General features: G+C 37.0%; 2 protein-coding genes across 4 annotated transcripts in view; both read right to left on the minus strand.

Moving 5' to 3' along the window:
* The window catches only part of LOC141387156 (transmembrane protein 186), a 126,021-nt gene that overhangs the window by 11,522 nt on the left and 91,822 nt on the right, over positions 1–22,677 (minus strand). The gene's annotated exons all lie outside the window — the stretch shown is intronic.
* Positions 302–22,584, minus strand: FLASH (FLICE-associated huge protein). 3 transcript variants are annotated; one of them, XM_073956333.1, is made up of 5 exons: positions 22,288–22,454; positions 22,035–22,225; positions 20,472–21,969; positions 16,900–16,946; positions 302–16,314 (listed from the first exon to the last, which is right to left on the minus strand). In XM_073956333.1, the coding sequence occupies exon 5, from the start codon at positions 14,721–14,723 to the stop codon at positions 537–539; it is 14,187 nt and encodes a 4,728-aa protein (XP_073812434.1). In that variant the 5' UTR covers positions 14,724–16,314; positions 16,900–16,946; positions 20,472–21,969; positions 22,035–22,225; positions 22,288–22,454; the 3' UTR covers positions 302–536. The 3 variants fall into 3 exon arrangements, with proteins under 3 accessions (XP_073812434.1, XP_073812433.1, XP_073812435.1); XM_073956332.1 differs by lacking the exon at positions 16,900–16,946 and having other exon boundaries at positions 302–14,631; positions 21,358–21,969; positions 22,288–22,584; XM_073956334.1 differs by lacking the exons at positions 16,900–16,946; positions 20,472–21,969; positions 22,035–22,225; positions 22,288–22,454 and having other exon boundaries at positions 302–15,466; positions 15,654–16,510.

Below are 22,677 nucleotides of genomic sequence, written 5' to 3' on the forward strand. Positions count from 1 at the left end.
TTTGATTTAAACGAAATAGACCCCGATGACTGTCAGTTTTGTTGGTCAGTGTGTACTATGCTTTAGAGAAACAAACCATTAGTAAATGTACGATTGGTTGTGCGAATAGGGTTTAATAGTTTGATTTTTTCATTCACGAGAAAATGCTCGATCGAATCGAATGTCATAATTAGTCCCCTGATCTTCTTCATCTATGGATTAGATCTAGATTAGCCCTCTACCTTTGTTTCCCTTTCCATATCCAACTATCCGTACTCTCCGTCAAAAAAAAAATCCCTCGAAAATAAAAATCGCAAAAGTGTTATTAAATAAAATGATTTCAAAATTTTATTTCCACATTGTCTTAGTTACTTAAGTATATAAATATATAAACTACAAACAAACTTATTCGAAAGCAACAACAATAACATTGCTTATATTAACGTATATACAGTTAAAAAGAAATAAAGAAAAATAGATTTCGATCTTTTTTTTTTGTAAAATCAAAATTAGAATACTATAAAATTTAAACTTTTAATTTCATTTCAATACTTTTCTTAGTTTTGTTTACGTTTTCTTTTACGCGATATAAACATGGTTACAACATTGTCGTTGGTTTTTTCGAAACGATATTCCGATGTACCTAAAGTGACATGTTTTGTACTATCACTGGTATTGTGGGTTGAAACTGCAGAGGTTGGGGGTGTAGATGTGACGGATGCTGTTGTTGTTGTTATGTTTGTTGAACCAGAATCATTGGAATCATTTGTGTTACTTCCTTTATTGGCCATTGTTGTGGTCATTTCATCAAGTAGAACATTCGATTTACTCTCATTTAGACTTTGTGGTTCATGTTGTGGTGAATTGAACATGTCCTGCATGGTTGAATCGATTTCTTTAAAACGATCATCATGTAATAATGATGGTGTCATATTATTGGGATTTGGTTCTGCCAATAATTCATTTTGCACCTGGGTATTAAATATGGGATGTGTATTAAGCATGGACAAACAAGATTTCTCAACAGGTTCGTCATTATTATTTGTTGTTGCTGCTGCTGCTGAGAAATCTTGTTTGTCTTCCTTGGAGGGAGAAGGAGGTGGAGGAGTAGGAGTAGGTTCAGGTTCCACTCTTTGCTGTGGCTGATCTGTTTGATAGGAGGAACTAAGAATTTTCACCACCCGACGTTTACGTACCGTTGTCGTCGTCGTGCAACGTTTCTTGGCTGGTGGTGGTGTTATTATTTCAACATTTTGTATAACCGGTTTAATGGGTAATATGTGTATCAGACTGCTGCTGTTGCTACTGCTATCCGCTTCATCACTACTCGAATCTAAAATACGACGATGTATGTTTAAGGGTTTCTTATGTTCGCCAACTGTTTGTGGTTGGTTGTCAAAAAAGGGAGTTTCATTATACAGGGATTTGCTACGTGATCTCAAGGTACCACTAGTGGATACATTAGATGTGTTTTTCTTTATAGTTTCATCAGTTTGGTGTATAACATCCCCCACTTCTTCTTTTTCTTGCAATTTTGTGCTAATCTCTTGTCCACTTTCTTCTAAGAGAAAGCTTCCTTTCACAACCTCAGCATGCATTGATTTTCTTCTTCTTTTTATGGTTATAGTTGTCTGGTTATCTTTCACTTCCTTTTCATTCTTGTGGTCAACTGCCAAATTATCACCACGTGTTGATGTTGAATTATCACTATCAGCTGCATCCAATAGCATAGATTTTGGTCCATTTTGTATGGATTTTGCGCTAAGCGTTTTCATTGATTCTCCAACATTGGCTTTTGTTAATTCTTTCTTATCGACAGAAATTGATTTTCTACGTCCTTTCGATGGTTTCTCAATATTCACCTTTGGTTCAGTGACAATGCCTGAAGCAGCTTCAAGATCCCCAAGGTCCTCTATATACAAAGATTTTCTACGTTTGCTGGTGGCAGATTTAGAAGCTTTCATAGTTGTCGAAATCTCATTCCTTTCTAGTGTGTCTGGATTTTTTAGGTTAGATTCATTGGGGTTTTCATTTGTGACATCCATTTCTTGATATATTGATTTGCGTCTTACTTTTGCAGGTTTTTTAACTGATTTGTTGTCTTGCGTCACAGACGCTCCCTCCTTCTTCCCCTTTTCTTCAGTTTTTATTTCTTTAGAATCTTGTAGTGGCTTCTCCTTTGCTATAGCCTCCAAAGATTGCTTTTCCCTTGTTGTCTCACTCTGTTCCCTTGAAACAGGAGAATCATTTATTTCACTGGTGGCCTCCATTTCATAATATAATGATCTACGTCTTGCTTTTGGAGGCTTCTTATCCGTTGTATCTGCTGTTTCCTTGTCTACAACCTCTAAGGCTTGATTTTCCGTGTATACATCCTCAATATGATGTCCTGCAACATGAGAACCATGTAATTTGTCATCCACGGATATTGAAGACGTTGTTCTACCCTCTATGGCTTTTGTTTCCTCAATGTCCAATTTCATGGTGTCCTCTAAAGGCTTCTCACTTTGATTTCCTGCTGAGCCTGCATTATCAAAGTCATAATATATGGATATACGCCTTGATTTCATAGGTTTCTTCTTGGGTATAGCTTGAGGGTTGTCGTCATCTTTAGGTTTCCGGTTTTCTATGACCTGCATGGACTTTTCACTTTGATTTTCTGACAAACCTTTTTCAACAATTTCTTTGGAAGCGTTGTCACCAGCTGCCTCGACATATACCGATTTTCGTCTTGATTTTGTAGGTTTCTTATTGGGAATATGTTGAGCTTCCTTGTTCTCAGTGACTTCCATGGTGCTGTCATTTCTATCACTCTCAAAACCTTTTTGAAGGTAACCTTGAGAAGAGTAGTTGCCATCTGTTTCACTGTATACCGACTTTCGTCTTGATTTTGTAGGTTTATTTTCGTGTATAGGTTGCGTTTCCTTGTTCTCAGCAACTTCCATGCTATTAACAGTTTCATCTCCCTTGAAATCATTTTCTAGGGGACCTTCAGAAGAGTAGTTGCCACCTGTTTCAATATATACCGACTTTCGTCTTGATTTTGTAGCGTTCTTTTCAGTTGTTGTTTGGGTTTCCTTGTTATCAATGTCTCCCATTGACTTCTCACTTTGATCACTAACGGGGATTTTATCAAGAGAGCCTTGAGAAGAGCAGTTGCTATCTGCTTCAATATATATCGATTTACGTCTTGTTTTAGTAGGTTTCTTCTCCGCCTTAGTTGTGACATCCTTGTTATCGATGTGTTCGATGGTCTTCTCATTTTGATCTCCGCCCAAAACTTCATCAAGAGGGACTTTAGCAGAGTTTTTGCCATCTGTTTCGATATATAAGGATTTACGTCTTGCTTTCACTGGCTTTTTCTCTGGTTTAGGAACCCCTTCTTTCTTCCCAACGACTTCCATGGTCTTTTCAGTCGGATTTTCCAACGGGATTTTATCAAGTTGACCTTCTTCTGCCGTTGAGTGGGGATTTGTAACATCAGATTTTGTGTGAATTACAGTTTCCTTGGGATAGCCGGTTGCCAAAGCAACTTCATCTTGATTTCCCAGCAAACTCTTATCAGATATCTCTCCAACCTGCCCTTGTGAATAGTAAAGACCTTTTTCCTCAGTAGCTTTCAAAGACATTCCACTAGTATCTCCTCCCAAATTTGTTAAGGCAGAGTCCTGAGAAGAGTTTTTGTAATCAAATGCGACATAAACCGATTTGCGCCTTGCCTTTACCGGGTTCTTTTCCGTTTTTGGCGGGACTTCCTTGTTCTTAATGACTTCCAAGGTATTTTCGTCTGGGATTTGAGATGACATTTGCTCTATTTGTTCTTCTTTTGTCATTGGTTTTGATGACTTCTCTTTAGATTTAGCCTGAAGATCAATTTCCCTGGAAATCTGACCTTCCATGATCGCAACATTAGCACCCAAAGGAGTTACACTGCGGTCTGTTGTGTCGCGAATTTCATGATTCTCGCCTTTGAAAGAAGAGGTAGAAGTTGTATCATAACCTTCAGCAAACATTGACTTTCTTCGGGATTTTGGAGGCTTCTTAACACCTTTAACCAAAAGGCTATTGTTCTCTGCTTCCTTTGCCCCTTCACTTCTCATGTTCTCATTTTGTTTAAAATCATGACTCGCAACATTGAAAGAAGAAGAAGAAGAAATAGATTCATTAGCTTCAGCCAACATAGACTTGCGTCGGGATTTCAAAGGCATTTTAATCACTTCACCCAATTCATGTTTAACCCCTTCGTTTCTTATGCCGTGTATAGGTCTCTCATTGTATTTGCTTAATGAACTCGTGACTCCAGCATTGAAAGAGGAAGAAAAAGAGGAAATTGAATCATGTGCAGGCTTTTCATTTGACTTTTTCAATGGCCTATCAATTTCACGTTGAGAATTTGTCTCAGCAAACATTGATTTACGTCTGGATTTTATGGGATTAGCTTTAGTTTTTTTCAACTCCTTATCATCATCTCTTTGATTTTCCAACAGACTGCCGTCATTGGGAGAAGGATTGGCATCATATACTTCAATATATCTTAATTTGTTGTATGGTCTTATGGGTTTCGTGGTCATTAAAATTTGATTTTCAAATGGCTTCACATCAGCCACACTCTCCGCAACTGCATTACTGTTCGTGTCAGAATCTCCCACTTGGGCATACATAGATTTCCGTCTTACTTTTGTGAGTGGTTTGGAAGTAGAACTAGAGGAACTTTCTTTCATTTCGGAAAATTCTCTTGTTATGTTTAGTAATTTTCTATGAGATTCCTTCTCCATAACCTCACTTTTTATTGTGGTTTCAGACGCTGTACATTGTTGTGTAGCTGCAGGATTTGTGTTATAATTAACATTCCATGTATGTGGTACAGCTTTATTATTTAAAATATTTTGCAATGTTGCCAAATAGTTTTGCATTTTATTGGCCTTATCCGCTGCTCCGACAGAGTTATTCTTTTCACCACCACTACTGTCCGTTGGAGATTCATTCACGGTGGTAGATGGTTTTTTGATTTTTGGTATTTTATAATTTCTAATAAAAACTGATTTGGTCATTGGTGTAGTTGGCGGCTTAGTTTGGGTACTTTTTGGAATGTGATTTGTGGGAGTTGTCACAATATAATTGGGTGTGTGGACGTTTTGAGAAACATTGTGAAGACCAAATGTTGTAGGGCTGGAAACTGTTCTACATGACAATGGTGATCTATTTTCCGCTGCCATTATTAACGGTTTACCCACCTTACTTGCGGTCACCTCCTTGATCTTGTCTATGGTCTTTGAAATGTCGGTTATATTCGAAGTAGCATGCATAATGAACGTGTTGACATCCACAACTTTTTTAGGGCCATGTTGGGGATTTAAAGGAGTAGGAGATGAAGAAGAATTGGGTGATAATTTTATGGAATTTGCAGGGCCCAGAGTTAATATAGGTTTCATTGGTTCATTTTCTGTCATAGACAAATTTCCAACATTACTTGTTGTTAGCTCTTCTCCTATCTTCTTTAGAGTTTCAGAAATATCCGACATTTTGGAGGTGGCTTGATTTATAAAACTACTAATGTTGGATGAGGGCTTTAGCACTGGACTTTGAATATGTGATGCATTCTCAACTAATGACTTGGAAGTATGGACAGCCAATCTTTTTTGATTCACAGCATTTTCTTGGGGACTTCTCGTCACCTCATATTTGTTTGTTTGTTGTGCTACGACTTCATTGACCATGTTATCCAAAACAAGTTTCTTTTGCATACTACTTGATAAAATGTCACCCAAAGTATTGGGAGAATCTTGAGAATCCTCATCCACCGAATTTGTGACTCCTTTAGCTTTGGGTTTCCTTTGTTTGGAATTCATATTAACTTTCTTTTTAGTGACTCTGCCACATTTTGTCTTGGGAGAGAGACACAAAGTTAATTTCTTCTTTTTAATCATTGCCACCTTGAGAATGGCCTTATCCATAAGTTTTTCGGCACTTCTTACACGTATGGGAGAGCATGTTTTGGTGTTGTTGGTTTTACTCGTAACTTGGCATCTCGATTTGATTATTTTATCAACAAATTCGGGATTTGGTGATGTGGTCAAAAGAGCTTTAGATTCAGGGGTTAGGATTTCAGGAGTCTTCTGGGGATCTTCTTCAGTGCTGTCATGGTCATGCTTATTTTTAGCATCTAATTCTCCTCCATTTTCTTCATGGTTTAGATTTCCGTGTCTTAGACACGTAACATTCTGAGTCTTTTTTGGATCTTCAATGTCTTCTTGCTTATCCCTTGCATCTCCACCTCTATTTTCTTCTAACTCCTCTTCCTCTTCCATTATTTTTAACTTCTTTTCCTCATCCGAACTATCCGCATCGCTGTCATCTTCAATTTCAATGGTTTCTTTATTCTCTTTCAACAACTCCCAATGCAATTTTTTGTTTATCAAATTGCATGGTGTTGCTGCTGCTGTTGTTGTTGCTTTTGTGACATCCTTTAAATTGTCCATGGTACACAAAACACTAGCCGCAGGTAAAACATATTCTTTAGTTGGTGGTGATAATGTTTTTTGAGCATTCAAATTTGTTGTATTTGCATCTTCCTGAATGCTGTTGTTCCTGGAGAAGATGCCACTAAAATTTGAGGGTGTGGGACATGTAGTGGATATTGAAGGTAAAACAATGGGTGCATTATAACAATCGTTAATGCTTAGCGTCTTAAGGGTATTTGTGGAATCATGTGCGGTGTTGATAATGATTCGTTGTTGTTGTTGTTGCAGAGAAGTTTTGGAGTGGGTGTAGCTATTAGTAGGGTTTGTTTTGAATGGGCTTAGTTGTTGTTGTTCGTTTGTGGTTGTATGGGGTGATTGGATTTTTAAAGTCTTTATAATGGAGCCACTGGTGTTGATTCTTTGTTGTTGTTGTTTGGTTTTACAAGGGGAAGGGATGTTTGCAGCATTCCCAATTGTGTTGCTCACTTTGGTTCCTTGCGGCTGTTGTTGTGTTTTACAGGTGGTTTGAACCTTCAAAGTGTTGCCAATGGTGCTACTGATTTGGATTCTTTCTGCTTCCTGTTTGTATTCACAGGCGGATTGTATATCGAATTCTGGCCTTGAAGAGGTTTTATCATGCTTGCTGGTTTCGTTAGATGCACTCCTAACCTCACTTTGAGGAATTGCAAAATTAACATCAATCTTTCGTTTGACATTGCTTGGAGTACAATTATCATGTTCTGTGGTTGTATATGCGTCCTTAGAGGAATTTATATTTGCACCAGCCTTTGAAGATTCAGTTCCTTGCAATTGTTGAGTCTCCATATGACCTTTTAATACTAGGAAAGATTTACCATCTCCCTTTTCAAAGTATTCCAGAGATGCTGAACAATTCTTTGCATTCTCCGCATCTTCCAAATCAATTTCGGTGGTAGGCTCCAAAAGAGTTTGGTCTTTAGGCCCAGCTTGAGAATCAGCCACATTTTGGCAAGTATTGGTATTTGGTTGCGCGTGGCTTGGACTGCAGGTCTCCTTAGATGACTTCATTGTGGTTTGAATAGTGGGGACATATGAGTCCGTTGATACTAGGCTTGAGTTTTGATCAATTGTGGCCAATGACCTCGGGCTGCAGGTGTAATGTTCCGTTGTGGCATATGTTCCCTTAGAAACTGTATCTGTGGTTTCATCAGTAGTTTGGGATGTGTGTAGTGAAGCTAAATTTTCATTGGACTTCTCACATTCCACTAGAGATTCTTCATTTCCTTTATGATGGCTTCTAAGAGGTGATGCCAAGTTGTTTGTTTCCTTCGTATGTTCTTCTTTGCTGGGTTTCGAAGTTGAATTTCCTTTGGAACCAGATTTTGTCTTAATAGCTTCAGCACCTGACATGTTTTGACAGGATGTGGTCTTAAGTTTTACTGGGTTTGGACTACTGCTTTTATCAGTAGCCGTGCATGTGTCCTTAGAAACTATGCTGCATACTCCATCTGTTGTACTGGCCTCTTGAGAAGTAGGGTTTGTTTCCTCTGGGCTGTGGGAGCTGCCAGATATGGCATTTAATGCCTTGGGAACTATGCTTGAGCATGGACCACTCGTTGGATGTGTATCCTTAGCAAGTATGCTTACGGAAGCTTCATTGGTGTTCAATTGTTGATTATCCGCTAACCCCTCTCTCATATTTCCCTTTTCATTGGTTGCCAAAGGAGCTGGAGGGAAAGTTGTTTTCTCCTTAACCTCTAAATTCTTTTCTTCTACGGATTTTAGAGGGGCCTTATTAGACGAGATTTCACTGCCTTCCAAGGATGTATCCATATTGTCTTCGTTATCAGAGATTTCAATGACTAACTTTTCTGTTGATTTCACGTCTGGAGAATGGGTCGTATATTCTGTTGAGATTTTTATGGCCTTATTAGGAGCCTCTAGCGGGATTTCACTGCATTCCAAGGATGTATCCACATTGTCTTCATTATCAGAGGTTTCCCAGACTAACTTTTCAGTAGATTTTACGTCAGGACATTGGGCCACACCATCAGTTGAGCTCTCTATGGCCTTATTAGATGTCTCAAGCGACATTTCCTCTAAAGATTTGCATCGGCCATTAGTATTTCCAAATTCAAGAGCAGGTTCTTCTTGATCTTCCTCGGGAATTAAAGAAATAACTGTTTGCTTCTCAACATCTTCTATATCTTTTGTTGGTTCCGAGGGTGTGTCTTCATGAGATGCAGAAACTGTTTCCTTTATTAACAGACCTTCATTGGATTCTAATGATATTGTAACATCGCCTCCCTTATTGGCTTCTTTATGGTATATATTTGCACCAGACATTTCCCCTATTGACTGCTCATGAAGTAGTTGAGTTGAAGTTTTGAGGTTATAAACAATAGCTTCTTTTGCAACTTCTCTCATTTGAAGATCTTCTTCTTCTAGATTTTTACAAAGCTTAGAATCTTTTCCAGTAGTTGTTGTGGTTTCTTGGTCTATATCCCTACATGTCGCATCAGAAGAGCTTGCAGCTTTGCTTTTATATTCTTCAGAAGAGGATGTACTAGAATGACTTTTGTTTTGGGGCATTGGTGCAGAAGTTGTGGACGACAGAGTTTTGTTTCCAACAGATTCTACAGATGCTTGGGAATTCTCAATGGGACAAGACATTTCCTGATCCGATTCTTCACTTATAAGTTTAGCCGGTTTAGAATCCTTTGAAGAGAGACTTTCCTTTGCAAATTCATGCGATGTCATAGTCATTCTTTCATCTTCACATCCGAAGCTAAGAACCTCCACAGATTGCGTGTCAACTTCACCGGGACAAGGTTTTGGTTCGTCGTTGTTTTCTTCAGCCGATTTGGGGTGATTTGAAGACAGCTTTTCATTGACAACAACAGATTCAATTGAAGCTTTTTCCATATTCTCCAAAGGCATAGCTATTCCTTTATCTTTAGTGGGAGAACTGAGAATCCTTTCACTTGTTGGTTTCGAAGAAGAAGCATGAATTTCAATAACTTTCTCAATATTCTCCGATGTCATAACTTTTATTGTATCTTCTGGTTGAGGGCTGAGTTGCTGATGGTCTTCTACTAAGGGAGATGGCGCTCGCTCAGAAGCATTATAAGAAGGTTCTTTGGATGAGCTATCTTTAATAGCTGACTTCTTTTCACTGGTTACATTATCTATTGATTCAACTTCCAAAGCTAAATTCTGTTCACCAATAGAAGTTTCTTTAAAATTTTTCTCCATATGAGAGTCTGGATTTTCCTTGTAACTCTCTTCTCGTATTTCTAAAGACTCTAAAGCTTCGGAAGACTTGGTTTCAATCGCTAAATTATCTTTAACAAAGGGACTTTGTTTACAATTTTTCTCCTCCACAGAGACTGAATTGTTTTGAATGTTCTCTTCTCTTTCGTCTACATTATTTTTACTCTCTAAACATTTTGGATGTTCGGAAGACTTCGTTTCTTTAGATTTGATTTTGGAGTGCGTTTCAAAACAATTGTTATTTGTTTCCTTTGGAAAGCTCTCAAAAGCCTCAGAATTTTCACCACTTGACTTCGGTTCCTCTTCTGTTAAACTCTCAGCATTTTCTTTCTCTTCCATGTTACAATCTTGGTCTTTAGTTTTCTGTTCATTACAATCGGATATAGATGGAGGTAATTCCTCGCTCATACTTTCATCTCCCAAATCGAAAATTTCGGATTTATTATGAGAAGCAGAATCTACGGGGAGATCTTTGTTATTATTCAATGATTCCTTGGACATCTTTGGGTCGGAATCTTCCTCATCATCAATAACGATTACTGAAGAATCAAGATCTGTTGAAGAATTGCGATCTCTAATTGAATTTTTGTGATCGGAGTCGAAATTATTCGATTTTGAAATTTCAGGAGATTTTTTAGAATTCTCATTTTCCCCCATATCTTTTCTAGAATCTTCTTTGTTACTAACTTTTGTGTAGGAATCATTTAAGGCATCGGTGTTATGTTCTACAGATGTGGTATCCTTCTCTGGTGTTCCCTCGGACCATGTTAAATCAAGAGAAGAACATGTAGAAGAATTTTGTTTTGATGAAGTATCACCGGATTCCATGTCTGTAGAAGATTTTGAGGGTTTGTGACAACACGATGTTGGGGTATCTGTGGCCATAGCTTCCGCCAAACGAGTTTTTTCACAATTTAGAACCGGTTCAAATGATTCGGAGGGTAAGACTAAATCTTCAGGCGATTTTAGGGTTTCGGTTGATGGTCCTCTTTGTATTATGGGATCTGTGACCTCAGATTCTTCTGCACACATGGAGGGTAAACCCGATTCTTTACATGTTTTTGAAGCTTCAAGTGGCGAAATATTCTTGCTTGGAAAAACCTCGGTCTTAGATTTTTCACAATTTAAAACCACATTCAAAGGTGTGCAGCAAAATTCTTTTTCTTCAGAGGTCTTTGAAGTGGTGATTGGTGTACAATTCGGCTTTGAGTAATCTGCGTCCTTAGATTCTTCACATGATAGTCCCGTTCCTGCAGACTTGGAGGCTATATCCAAAGTTTCGACTAACGTATTTCTCATCTTTGGACTATTTTTGACCTCTGTTTTACACAAATCAGGATCTTCGCAAATCAAAAGCGGCTCTGAGTAGTTGGAAAGCAGATTCAATTCTTCCGATCGCTGTGAAGGCGTAGCTTTCGAGTTCGACTGTCCACTATTGAATAGCTGTTTCAAAGAATTGGATGCTAAATGTTCTTTACCCTCAGAGGTTTCTTCGAAATTTGTATCATTATCAGGCGGGTGAAGTTTGGATGCTGATTCCATGTCATTTACTTTTGTTGTCAGATCAGATTCTTCATGGGCAAACTTGTCATCCACTAATTTTGAGGCCAACATGTCTTCGCCATCAGAATAAGCTTTCAAACTGCATTCACCTTTGTCAAGAGTTTGGGGATTTGGTCCACATTCGTTTGACGTACCAGTAGACATTACCATAAAATTAGTCACACATTTTACGGATTCTTTTGCCAAAGATACATTTTTTGTTGTTGTCTCATTTTCCTTTATAATTTCAGCAACATTTGCATCAACATCCAAAATATTCGGTAGGGGTGTCACACCTTTTAAACCTTCCTGATATTTTTCAGGGCTCGTGCTTTTTATGTTCTCATCATTTCCCTGCACGCATTCTTTGAATTTTCTCATTTCGCCAGAATCATCCTCATTAATATTTAAAGGTTCCATACTTGACTCTGATGCTGGTTTTGTCAATTCCGATTCCAAAGAATCTCTGCTTAAGGTCTGCTCAGATTCTAAACTGGAACCTAGAGTTTCATCACATTGCAATAAAAGCATTTTACTTTTTGGCGTCAATTCCTTAAATGTAGATTTTGTACTTCTTTTGGGTGTAGTAACATCTTGGATTACAATTGAGGCTGTTTCAGGGGAGGTTATATCAAGACAAGGTATAATTTTTGGAGGAGTTTGGCAAATTTTTGCAAATGAAATATTTTTCATAGGACTAGAGGATACTTCCTCACCCATAGATTGCATATTTTCAATTTCTTGCCCAGCCGTTGTGTGTATGTCTTTTGAGGTTATGTTACATACGTTGGTGGTGGTGTCTTTTTGTAGAATGCCAAGAAAACTCCGGTCTTTTACTCTCAAAGGGAATAAAATGTTTTTCTCGGAGGTAGAACATTTAATGATTCCTTCGCCGTGGGCTTTATGTGTTGCCGCATCTTTTGAGGTTATGTCACAACAAATGTCTTTGGGTAGAATGCCATGAAAACTGCTGTCTTTTGAACTCAAAGGAGTGGAAATGTTTTCCTTGGAGTTAGTACCTTCTTTATGCGTATCACTTTCTTTTTCTGGCTCAATATTTGAATGTATATTGTTTGAGGTTATGTTCGTTGTAGACCTTTCTGTTGAAATGTCAATCAAACTGATGTTTTCTTCACTAATAGAGCATGAAATGGTTTTCTTAGAGTTGTGACATTCTTCATCCTCAATAGCTTGTGTAGTTTCGTTTCCCTCAATTTCTTTATAAGATTCCACCATTTTTGAGGTTATGTTTAGTGATTTTTTTGTAGTTAATTCTTCTTCTTCCAAATCAGATGAAATGGTTTTCAAAGAGGTAGAGCATTTATTGTCATCAATATTTCTTTCGCAATATTCTTTACTCGATTCCACAATTTTTGAGGTTATGTTTAAAAAACTGATTTCATCATCCGACAATGGACATGAAATCTTTTGCGCAGAGCTTGAACATTCCTTAGTAGCAACATTTCTTTTATCGTGGTCTTTATTTGTTGTCACATCTTTTGAGGTTATATTTGTTAATTCATCTTCTATTAACACACTTGAAATGTTTTTCTTTGAGGTTGCACATTTATCATCATCAATATTTCTATCGCCATGATCTTTATCCAATACCACAACATTTGAGGTTATATTCAAAGATTTATTACTTACAGTGTCCTGTTTGGACATGTCAAGAAAACTGATTTCTTCTTCTCTCATTGGGGATGAAATGGTTTCTTTATATCTGGAGCATGATTCATCCTCATTAGTTGGTGTATTTGCATTCCCTCCATGGTGTTTAACCGCTTCCACAACTTTTGAGGTTATGTTAAGAGATTTATTACCAATGGTGTCCAGTTTGTCTATACTTAAACATTCCTCTTCTTCATTAGTTAGTTTATTTTCTTTTTCTTCATGAAGATCATCGACGGATTCCCTGGCTTTTGGTGTTATGTTCAAGGATGTACTACTGGTGTCCTGTTTGGCAATGCTACAACATCCTTGTTCTTCTACATTAGTTAATTTATTTTCTTTTCCTTCATGAATATCAGGAACGGATTCCCCGACTTTTGAGGTTATGTCCAATGATTTGTTAATACTCTCTGCGCCTTCTTTGGATAAACGAAGAAAACTAAGTTCTTCTAACTTCTTTGAAGTATCGAACATGTCTTTAGCCATAGTAACCATAAGCAGATCTAAACCAGGTATTTGTATGTGCGAAGCTGCATGTGAGGAGTTAATTACCTTTTCCTTGTTACAAGTTTCTTCTTGTTCCGTTAAATCAATTATTTTGCCGGCAGCTGTTTTATATTCATTGCTTATGAAGCAACTATCCAAATCGTTGTTATCATAGTTTGGTGTCCTCATCTCTTCAATTTCAAAATCACTATATTCACTTGGTGACGTGGTTTTGGAATCACTTTGCGGTATTTTATTTGAAATAGACTTTGGAGTAATGTTGCTTCCTTCCGATGTACTGGGTGATGGTCCAAAGAGAGTTTGAAATATGGCCACTTTGTGTGGAGTATTGATTTTGCGGGTAATGTGACTGGTTGTGGTTGGTTTAGGACTAGTTCTGATTTTTTCCAAATTATTGGAAAGGTCCACATATATATCTGAATTTGTAGGTTTTGACGAATCTTCTTTGTCCTTTTTCTGGCTAGAAATGGGTTTAGTAGGTGATTTTTGTATGTTGTTGATTTCCACGATACTGTTTTCAGTTTTTTCCGTACACGATCTTAATTCCTTTGTAGATTTTTCATTTTCATGGCATTCATTAGGCTCTTCATCCAAATCATCGTATAAGACCACACATACATCATCCTTTCTTTGATCTTCCTTTGATGAAATCTTCTCAGTTAATGACTTTTCACTTCCTTTGGGTTCTTTATTCAAATCGCAGTAAAGAACATCACTTATATCTTCCCTGGAGTGAGTAGTATTTAATTTTCCTTTGTCTTTTCTTTCTTTATCTTTGCTGGTCTTTCCACACACATTTTCCTTGGCGGGAAGTTCCCCTGTTGATTTTTGGATTTCATTGGTTTCCTTATCACCTGGATCCAAATCTTCATAAAGAACATCACATACATCTTCCGTGGAGTTTTGAATGTTAGTTGTTTCCTTGGAACTCACATCCAAATCATTGTAAAGTACATCGTAGAAATCTTGCTGTGAGTGCTGAGGAAGAGGTCCTTTGTGATTAGCAGTTTCAATGGCTGGAAAATTACTTCCGAGAGATTCTTTCTCTGGTCTAGGTTTATCCGGCTTTGTTTTATTGTCTTCACCTTGACAGTCATTCTTATGGTTATTATTTGATTCATCCTGCGTCCTGCATTTGTTTTGTGGCTCGAGAAAACCTGTTTCTTTTTCAACCTTATTGTAATCTTCGTAAGTAGGCCTCACTTCGCTGGATTGCGTTCTGTAAAGAAAGATAAGTATTGACTGAAAATAAGGTAAACTTTCTCCAGCCAGCGATAAGAATCCTGTCGAAATGTGGCGGTATAAGGTCATAAATTTTTTTCATTTGACATTCTGGGATCTTGAAAGAAGAAAATTGTTAACGTTATAACGGTAAAAATGAAGGCTTCTTCATACCTAGGCTTCAGTTTTATTCTATTCACGGAATACTACAAAGTGACAATTCTTAGCCTAGAAGGACTTGGGACATCTTCGATTGGACATTAAGGAGATATTGACTTGAAAAAGAAGAGCTCGGAAAGGAACAAATTAAAGAATGGGAATCTATGACGAGTGCACACCAAGAAGAGGGGGCTTTTTTATGTCCACATATAGACCCGTAGGCGTTGATTTTTTAATAATTTTTATTGCCCTCCTAAAGCACTTTAGGCGTGGATTTTTTTAAACAATTTTTATTGCCCTCCTAAAGCCCTTTAGGCGTTGATTTTTTAAACAATTTTTATTGCCCTCCTAAAACCCTTTAGGCGTGGATTTTTTAAACAATTTTTATTGCCCTCCTAAAGCCCTTTAGGCGTGGATTTTTTAAACAATTTTTATTGCCCTCCTAAAGCCCTTTAGGCGTGGATTTTTTAAACAATTTTTATTGCCCTCCTAAAGCCCTTTAGGCGTGGATTTTTTAAACAAATTTTATTACCCTCTTAAAGCCCTTTAGGAGTGGATTTTTTAAACAATTTTTATTGCCCTCCTAAAGCACTTTAGGCGTTGATTTTTTAAACAATTTTTATTGCCCTCCTAAAGCCCTTTAGGAGTGGATTTTTTAAACAATTTTTATTGCCCTCCTAAAGCACTTTAGGCGTTGATTTTTAAACAATTTTTATTGCCCTCCTAAAGCCCTTTAGGCGTTGATTTTTTAAACAATTTTTATTGCCCTCCTATAGCCCTTTAGGCGTGGATTTGTTAAACAATTTTTATTGCCCTCCTAAAGCACTTTAGGCGTGGATTTTGTAAACAATTTTTGTTGGCCTCCTAAAGCCCTTTAGGCGTTGATTTTTTAAACAATTTTTATTGCCCTCCTAAAGCCCTTTAGGCGTTGATTTTTTAAACAATTTTTATTGGCCTCCTATAGCCCTTTAGGCGTGGATTTTTTAAACAATTTTTATTGCCCTCCTAAAGCACTTTAGGCGTGGATTTTTTAAACAATTTTTATTGGCCTCCTATAGCACTTTAGGCGTGGATTTTTTAAACAATTTTTATTGCCCTCCTAAAGCACTTTAGGCGTGGATTTTTTAAACAATTTTTATTGCCCTCCTATAGCCCTTTAGGCGTGGATTTTTTAAACAATTTTTATTGCCCTCCTATAGCCCTTTAGGCGTGGATTTTTTAAACAATTTTTATTGCCCTCCTATAGCCCTTTAGGCGTGGATTTTTTAAACAATTTTTATTGCCCTCCTATAGCCCTTTAGGCGTGGATTTTTTAAACAATTTTTATTGCCCTCCTATAGCCCTTTAGGCGTGGATTTTTTAAACAATTTTTATTGCCCTCCTATAGCCCTTTAGGCGTGGATTTTTTAAACAATTTTTATTGCCCTCCTATAGCCCTTTAGGCGTGGTTTTTTTATACAATTTTTATTGCCCTCCTATAGCCCTTTAGGCGTGGATTTTTTAAACAATTTTTATTGCCCTCCTATAGCCCTTTAGGCGTGGATTTTTTAAACAATTTTTATTGCCCTCCTATAGCTCTTTAGACGAGGATTTTTTAAACAATTTTTATTGCCCTCCTATAGCCCTTTAGGCGTGGATTTTTTAAACAATTTTTATTGCCCTCCTATAGCCCTTTAGGCGTGGATTTTTTAAGCAATTTTTATTGCCCTCCTATAGCCCTTTAGGCGTGGATTTTTTAAATATTTTTTATTGGCCACCTATAGACCCGTAGTCGTGAATTTTTTATATAATTTTATTGACCACCTATAGACCCGTAGTCGTGAATTTTTTATATAATTTTATTGACCACCTATAGACCCGTAGTCGTGAATTTTTTATATAATTTTATTGACCACCTAAAGGTCCTTAGGTCTGGATTTTTTAAATAATTTTTATTGCACTCCTTAGGCTTGGTTTTTATATAATTTTTATTGCACTCCTTAGGCTTGGTTTTTATATAATTTTTATTGACCACATAGAGGTCCTTAAGCCTGGATTTTTTTAAATAATTTTTATTGCCCAGCTATACTCTTAGGCGTGGATTTTTTAAATAATTTTTATTGACCACCTAGAGGTCCTTAGGCCTGGATTTTTTAAATATTTTTTATTGACCACCTAGAGGGGAATGGGGATCTTCTCAGATGTGTACTTCGGTACGGAAAGTCTCTGATCGCCACTCACTTGGGAATGGCCAGAGATGATTCATTTGCTGAATTTTCCAAGCAGCTCACTACTTCCGATTTTAAATCAAGTATTCCCTGGTAATATCGTACAGACAACCGTTTGTCGATAGCTAGAGTGAGAAGGCGACCCGGCCTAGCGGGTTTTGTTGGCAATCCCAACGCTAGGATCGGATGTTGTGGTCTAATCAGCCTCACATCTTAAAGGAACCCGATTGCAACGTAGTGTCTGTTTCCACATTGGGCGACTGCAAACAGCGTCTGTACTCCAGAGGAGCGGCTGAATTCTAGAAGGAAAACTATATACCCATCAGAAGGCAACGGGAAACCACTGATGTACCATCCCTTGAAAATCATGCAATTATGAATACAACACAAAACATACGGCCCTCAATCTCCGGTAACTCGAGGGTGCTAAGAATCCCCGGAGGTAAAACAAAACAAAAACTAAAAATTGGAACATGGAATGTCCGCAGTTTATTCGAGCCTGGCAAACTAGCCAACACACTTAATGAAATGGAAAGACATAATATTGATATACTCGGCGTATGTGAAACATGGTGGCCAGAAGCAGGTGAATTTCTATCCCAAAATTTTAAAATTTATTACTCGGGAAACCTTAACAGAAATCATAGAAACGGAGTTGCAATAATTGTCAAAGCCCATATTGCCAAATGTATCACAAGTGTTATTTTAAAATCTGACAGAACCATGATGATAAAAATAATGGCCAAGCCATTTAATATAAATATTTTGCAAGTATATGCTCCTACAGCTGACAAAACCAACGAAGAAGTAGAACTCTTTTATAATGAAATTGGTGAACTCCTTAATCTGACAAAACCACATGAAATAACGATTGTTCAGGGAGACTTCAACGCGAAGGTAGGAAGCATCGCTGTCCCAGGAACAAGTGGACAGTATGGATTGGGAAATAGAAATGAAAGAGGTGACAGACTAATAGAATTCTGCCAAGAACACCGAATGAAAGTAGCAAACACATATTTCTGCCTACCCCCCAGACGACTGTACACGTGGAAATCGCCACAAGATAGAACAGGAACACAATTAGAAACCAAATTGATTTCATTCTCATAGATACGCGCCACTTTACGTCTATAACGAAGGCCTCGACATACCCAGGAGCAGATGTTCCTTCTGATCATAATCTTCTTATGGCAAATATGTGCACAAAGATTATATCTAAATCCAAAAAAACACATCGTAAAAAACTTGATATTGGAAAACTTGCAAATCCCCTCATTAAAAGTAATATAACGCATAACTTAAATTTGCAACTGAACACAATTAATGCTGATGAGGTTGAAAATATATGGGAAAGAGTTAAAACTACCATAAACACCATATCTCAACATGATCTGGGAAACTACACAAAACCAAAGGATAAGGACTGGATGACGGATGAAATTCTACACCTTATCGATGAACGCCGAAAATACAAAAATTCAAATTACGAACTGTATTGGGAGCTCAACAGAGAAATTCAAACAGCCATACGAGCTGCAAAAACCGCTTATTTGAATAATCAGTGCGAAGAAATAGAAAGATTGAGAAACCTACACGATGATTACAACCTACACAAGAAATTAAAGGAAGCTGCTGGTGTATATCGTAAAACAACTTCTGCTGTACTATACAATGAGAGCAATGAAATAGTGACTGAAATTAGCGAGAAAAAAAATAATTTGGAAAGACTATATACAAAAGCTCTTTACAGATGATAAAAGATCATGCTACGAAAATCAATCCACGCAAATATTGTCTGGAACGAGTATAACGGATTCTGAAGTAGAATGGGCCATTAAATCTTTGAGGGACAAAAAAGCAACTGGGCCTGACGAGATACCTTCAGAAATATTAAAACTCATTGATGGAAACAATCTACAACTATTTACCAAACTTTTCAACCATATATATGACACAGGACAATTTCCACAAGACTGGCTGAAGTCCACATTTATAGCAATACCGAAGAAGAGCCATGCCAAACGATGCAGTGACTATAGACTCATAAGCCTTATGAGTCATACATTAAAGATATTCCTTAAAATAATTCATAATAGGATATATGAAAAATGCGAGAAATCAATGGGAGATACACAATTCGGGTTTAAGGAAGGAAAAGGCACACGAGAAGCTTTGTTTTGTATCCAAGTTCTTATACAAAAATGTCGGGAAGTTCAGAAGGACGTATTCATATGCTTCATCGACTACGAAAAAGCCTTTGACACGGTACAACACGATAAGCTGATCGAAATAATCAAGTCTATTGGAATAGAAGACAAAGAAATAAGATGCATAAAAAGTTTATACTGGCATCAAACTGCCCAAATTGATGTCAACGGAGATACAACAGAAGAAATAATGATATCCAAAGGAGTTCGACAAGGATGTGTCTTATCTCCACTACTATTCAATATATACTCTGAAAAAATATTTCAAGAAGCATTTTTAAATATTCAAGAAGGTATAAAAATCAGAAATAAATATATGAACAACATCCGATACGCCGACGACACCACTATTCTGGCTGATACTATGTCGGGACTACAAAGTCTTATGAACAGACTCACTGAATATAGCGAAAAATATGGGCTAAAAATTAATATTCAAAAGACTAAGTTCATGGTGATTAGTAGAAAGAATTCGCACACGGACACATCATTAAAAATACATAACTCTACTATTGAAAGAGTAAAATGTTTTAAATACTTAGGCGTTCTAATTAATGAGGAATGGGACAACAGCAAAGAAATTCAATGCAGAATAGAGATGGCAAAGGACGCGTTTTCCAAATATAAAAAAGTGTTAACAAGCCATAACATAAACATTGAAACGAAGACAAGATTCGTTAAAAATTATATTTGGTCAGTATTGCTATATGCAGTTGAAATTTGGACTATTAAAGCTGTAGACATTAAAAGACTCGAGGCATTTGAGATATGGGTTTACAGAAGAACACTAAAAATACCCTGGACAGCTCACATATCGAACGAAGAGGTTCTCAGAAGAATGAACCGCACCCGAGAACTTACAACGCATATTAAAAAGCAAAAGAGTGCATACCTAGGACACATTATGAGGAATCCCAAATATAAACAACTCCAATTAATTCTCCTAGCAAATATAGAAGGTAGAAATTCCAGAGGTAGAAAAGAAACAACCTGGCTCAAGAACATACAGCAATGGACCGGATATCATAACGCAGACCACCTTATCAACACATCACGAAATAGAGAACTCTTTAGTCAAATCATAAATAACATTTAATGAAAATAGAAACTATGTAATTGTATGATCGCTAATATTCGAAAATCGAATAAGCAAATAAAGAAGAAGAAGACCACCTAGAGGTCCTTAGGCCTGGATTTTGTAAATAATTTTTATTGACCACCTAGAGGTCCTTAGGGGTGGATTTTTAAATAATTTTATTGACCACCTAGAGGTCCTTAGACCTGGATTATTTTTTACATTTTAATTGCCACATATCGGCCCTTAGGCCTGGATTTTCAAGGATGTGGGCACCATAGCGATTTTTCGAAAGAGAAGGAGGTTACTTCAGTTACTACTGAGAACACTATATTATCCTTTTGGCAAAAGCAGAGGGTGGACGTATTCCATGCACAAAAATGTTGAAGCGCAAACGATAAGGGTGTCAGAAGATTGCCTGACAAGCTCTAGAGAAATTTATAAACAAACAGACAATTGCGTCGACATTCATTGGGAAGACAATGTCGGTAGATCGGGCTGTTTTTTATTAGCTTCCAATACCCGTAATAGCAATTTGGGGGAAGGATTCATGGCCTTCGGGTGGTATTCAAAGAAGAGAAACCAGAATAGGTGCTTAATCTAATTCCTCTCTACAATTTCAGTGTTGGAGAGTGGATTTTAAATAGAACCCTATATGGTGACCTCATGCTAAGACAAGAAGTTTAATTTAGAGGATCATTTAAGTATTCCTAAGCAGTCATATTTCAGCTGTAGAAAATATTTTTATTCAAACATCCAATTCGTTAATTTTCGGCCATATTCTCCAGATTACTCGAAATACCCGTTTTCCAGAAATTTGTAATCTATGAATTTGCAAAACACCTCACCATAAATTTAATGGTTGTGCCCATAGCAGAAGAATACAAATAGTGGCCCACCGAAAGTTGAATTTAAGAAATGTTCCAGTCCTACCCCTTAGCTACACTTGCTTTCTTCTCTCTTCTTTTCTAAACATAATTTCCATCTTATTTTTTTCAATATTTATTAAAAAATTCTCTCTTATATGAAAAGTCTTACACAAAATACAAAACTAAAGAAAATAAAAGAAAACTTACCCTAAATGTTTGCTTCCATCTGTTGATGTATGTGGGTGGTGGTGGTCAGAAGATTTGTTAGAATGTCTATTATCATCTCTTCCAACAGACTTATGCTTAGTGTCCTTGCTAGTATGACCGCTTTGTGACGCACGATCTGAGTAATGTTTTCTTTCCCTGGAATAATCTTGGTGATAGGAACGTTTGTAGTCTCTGCGCTCTGGACTTCTGTTACGTTGTTCATTATGCCTCCGATACGATGATGATAAGTCGTTTGAATGTCTGTCACTCTCATCTTTGTGATGATATCTATCCCAGTGTTTTTCTTTGTAATCGTGACTTGTTTCTTTTCTATGACTTTCTTTACTTCTACAGCTATAACTACGTTCTTGCCTACGATGTTCTTCATCGCGCTTATATTCATCGCTGCTTTTGTTACGTTTCGTATCAACAGGACTTGTTGCTGGGGAATCATGTCGCCTTTTGTTCGACGGTGGTTGCGTGGGTGCAAAATCCTGTTTGTCATTGTGATCTGATGCATTGTCTGTTCTTCCAGGATTCCTTGCAATATTTTCTTCCACATTCTTCGGACGACTATGCGGAGCTCTTCTTCTAAAACAGATATCGTCTTTCCTATAAAGACAAAAATAATTATTAACAAATTGTCACCTTTCTTTCATAGCTAGCCTCCTGCTTACTCTTTTCTCAGCCGTTCAATCTCGGCATCTTTACGTCGTATTTCATTGCGTGCTGTATCTAGTAGACTTTGAAAACTTAATTCTATGCGTTGCAATTTCTTTGCCAAACTCTTGTTCTCCTCTTCCAAACTGTGTATTGTTTGAAGTGCCTGCTGATATTTTTCCTCGGCTTCTTGTAATTCTTTTGATTTCTATTAGAAAAAAATGAGACATACATTTATTGTTATCTAAAGGAATTTTTGCATGGACTTACTAGTTCTTGTTGTTCTTGGAATTCATCCAGATCTTCGTACAAATCTATATCATCCATATTTCTATTTAATTATAAAATTTTATCCGAGAAAAACTAAAAATATTTTAAAGCTAATTCCAAACCATTTCCACAAAAAGTAATTTTTGTGAGCGTCGATGAAAAGATACAAAGCTTTCCTTGCAGAAAAATGACGGCGATGGTTTAAGAGAAAAGGAAGGAAGAGATATAATGGCCGATAGATATCAAGAATCAAAACAAAATTCCAAAAATTGCAATCAATTTTGTAAACAACAAGACAGGGCTGGGAAGTGGTAATTGTTATACAATAAAATATATAATATTTAACTTTTTTTATAAATAATGAACCTGTAATAAAAATATAAACGTATT

This window comes from Musca autumnalis, unplaced genomic scaffold (genome assembly GCF_047663935.1).
Source record: "Musca autumnalis isolate F117 unplaced genomic scaffold, ASM4766393v1 scaffold_5, whole genome shotgun sequence".
NCBI classification, from domain to species: domain Eukaryota; kingdom Metazoa; phylum Arthropoda; class Insecta; order Diptera; family Muscidae; genus Musca; species Musca autumnalis.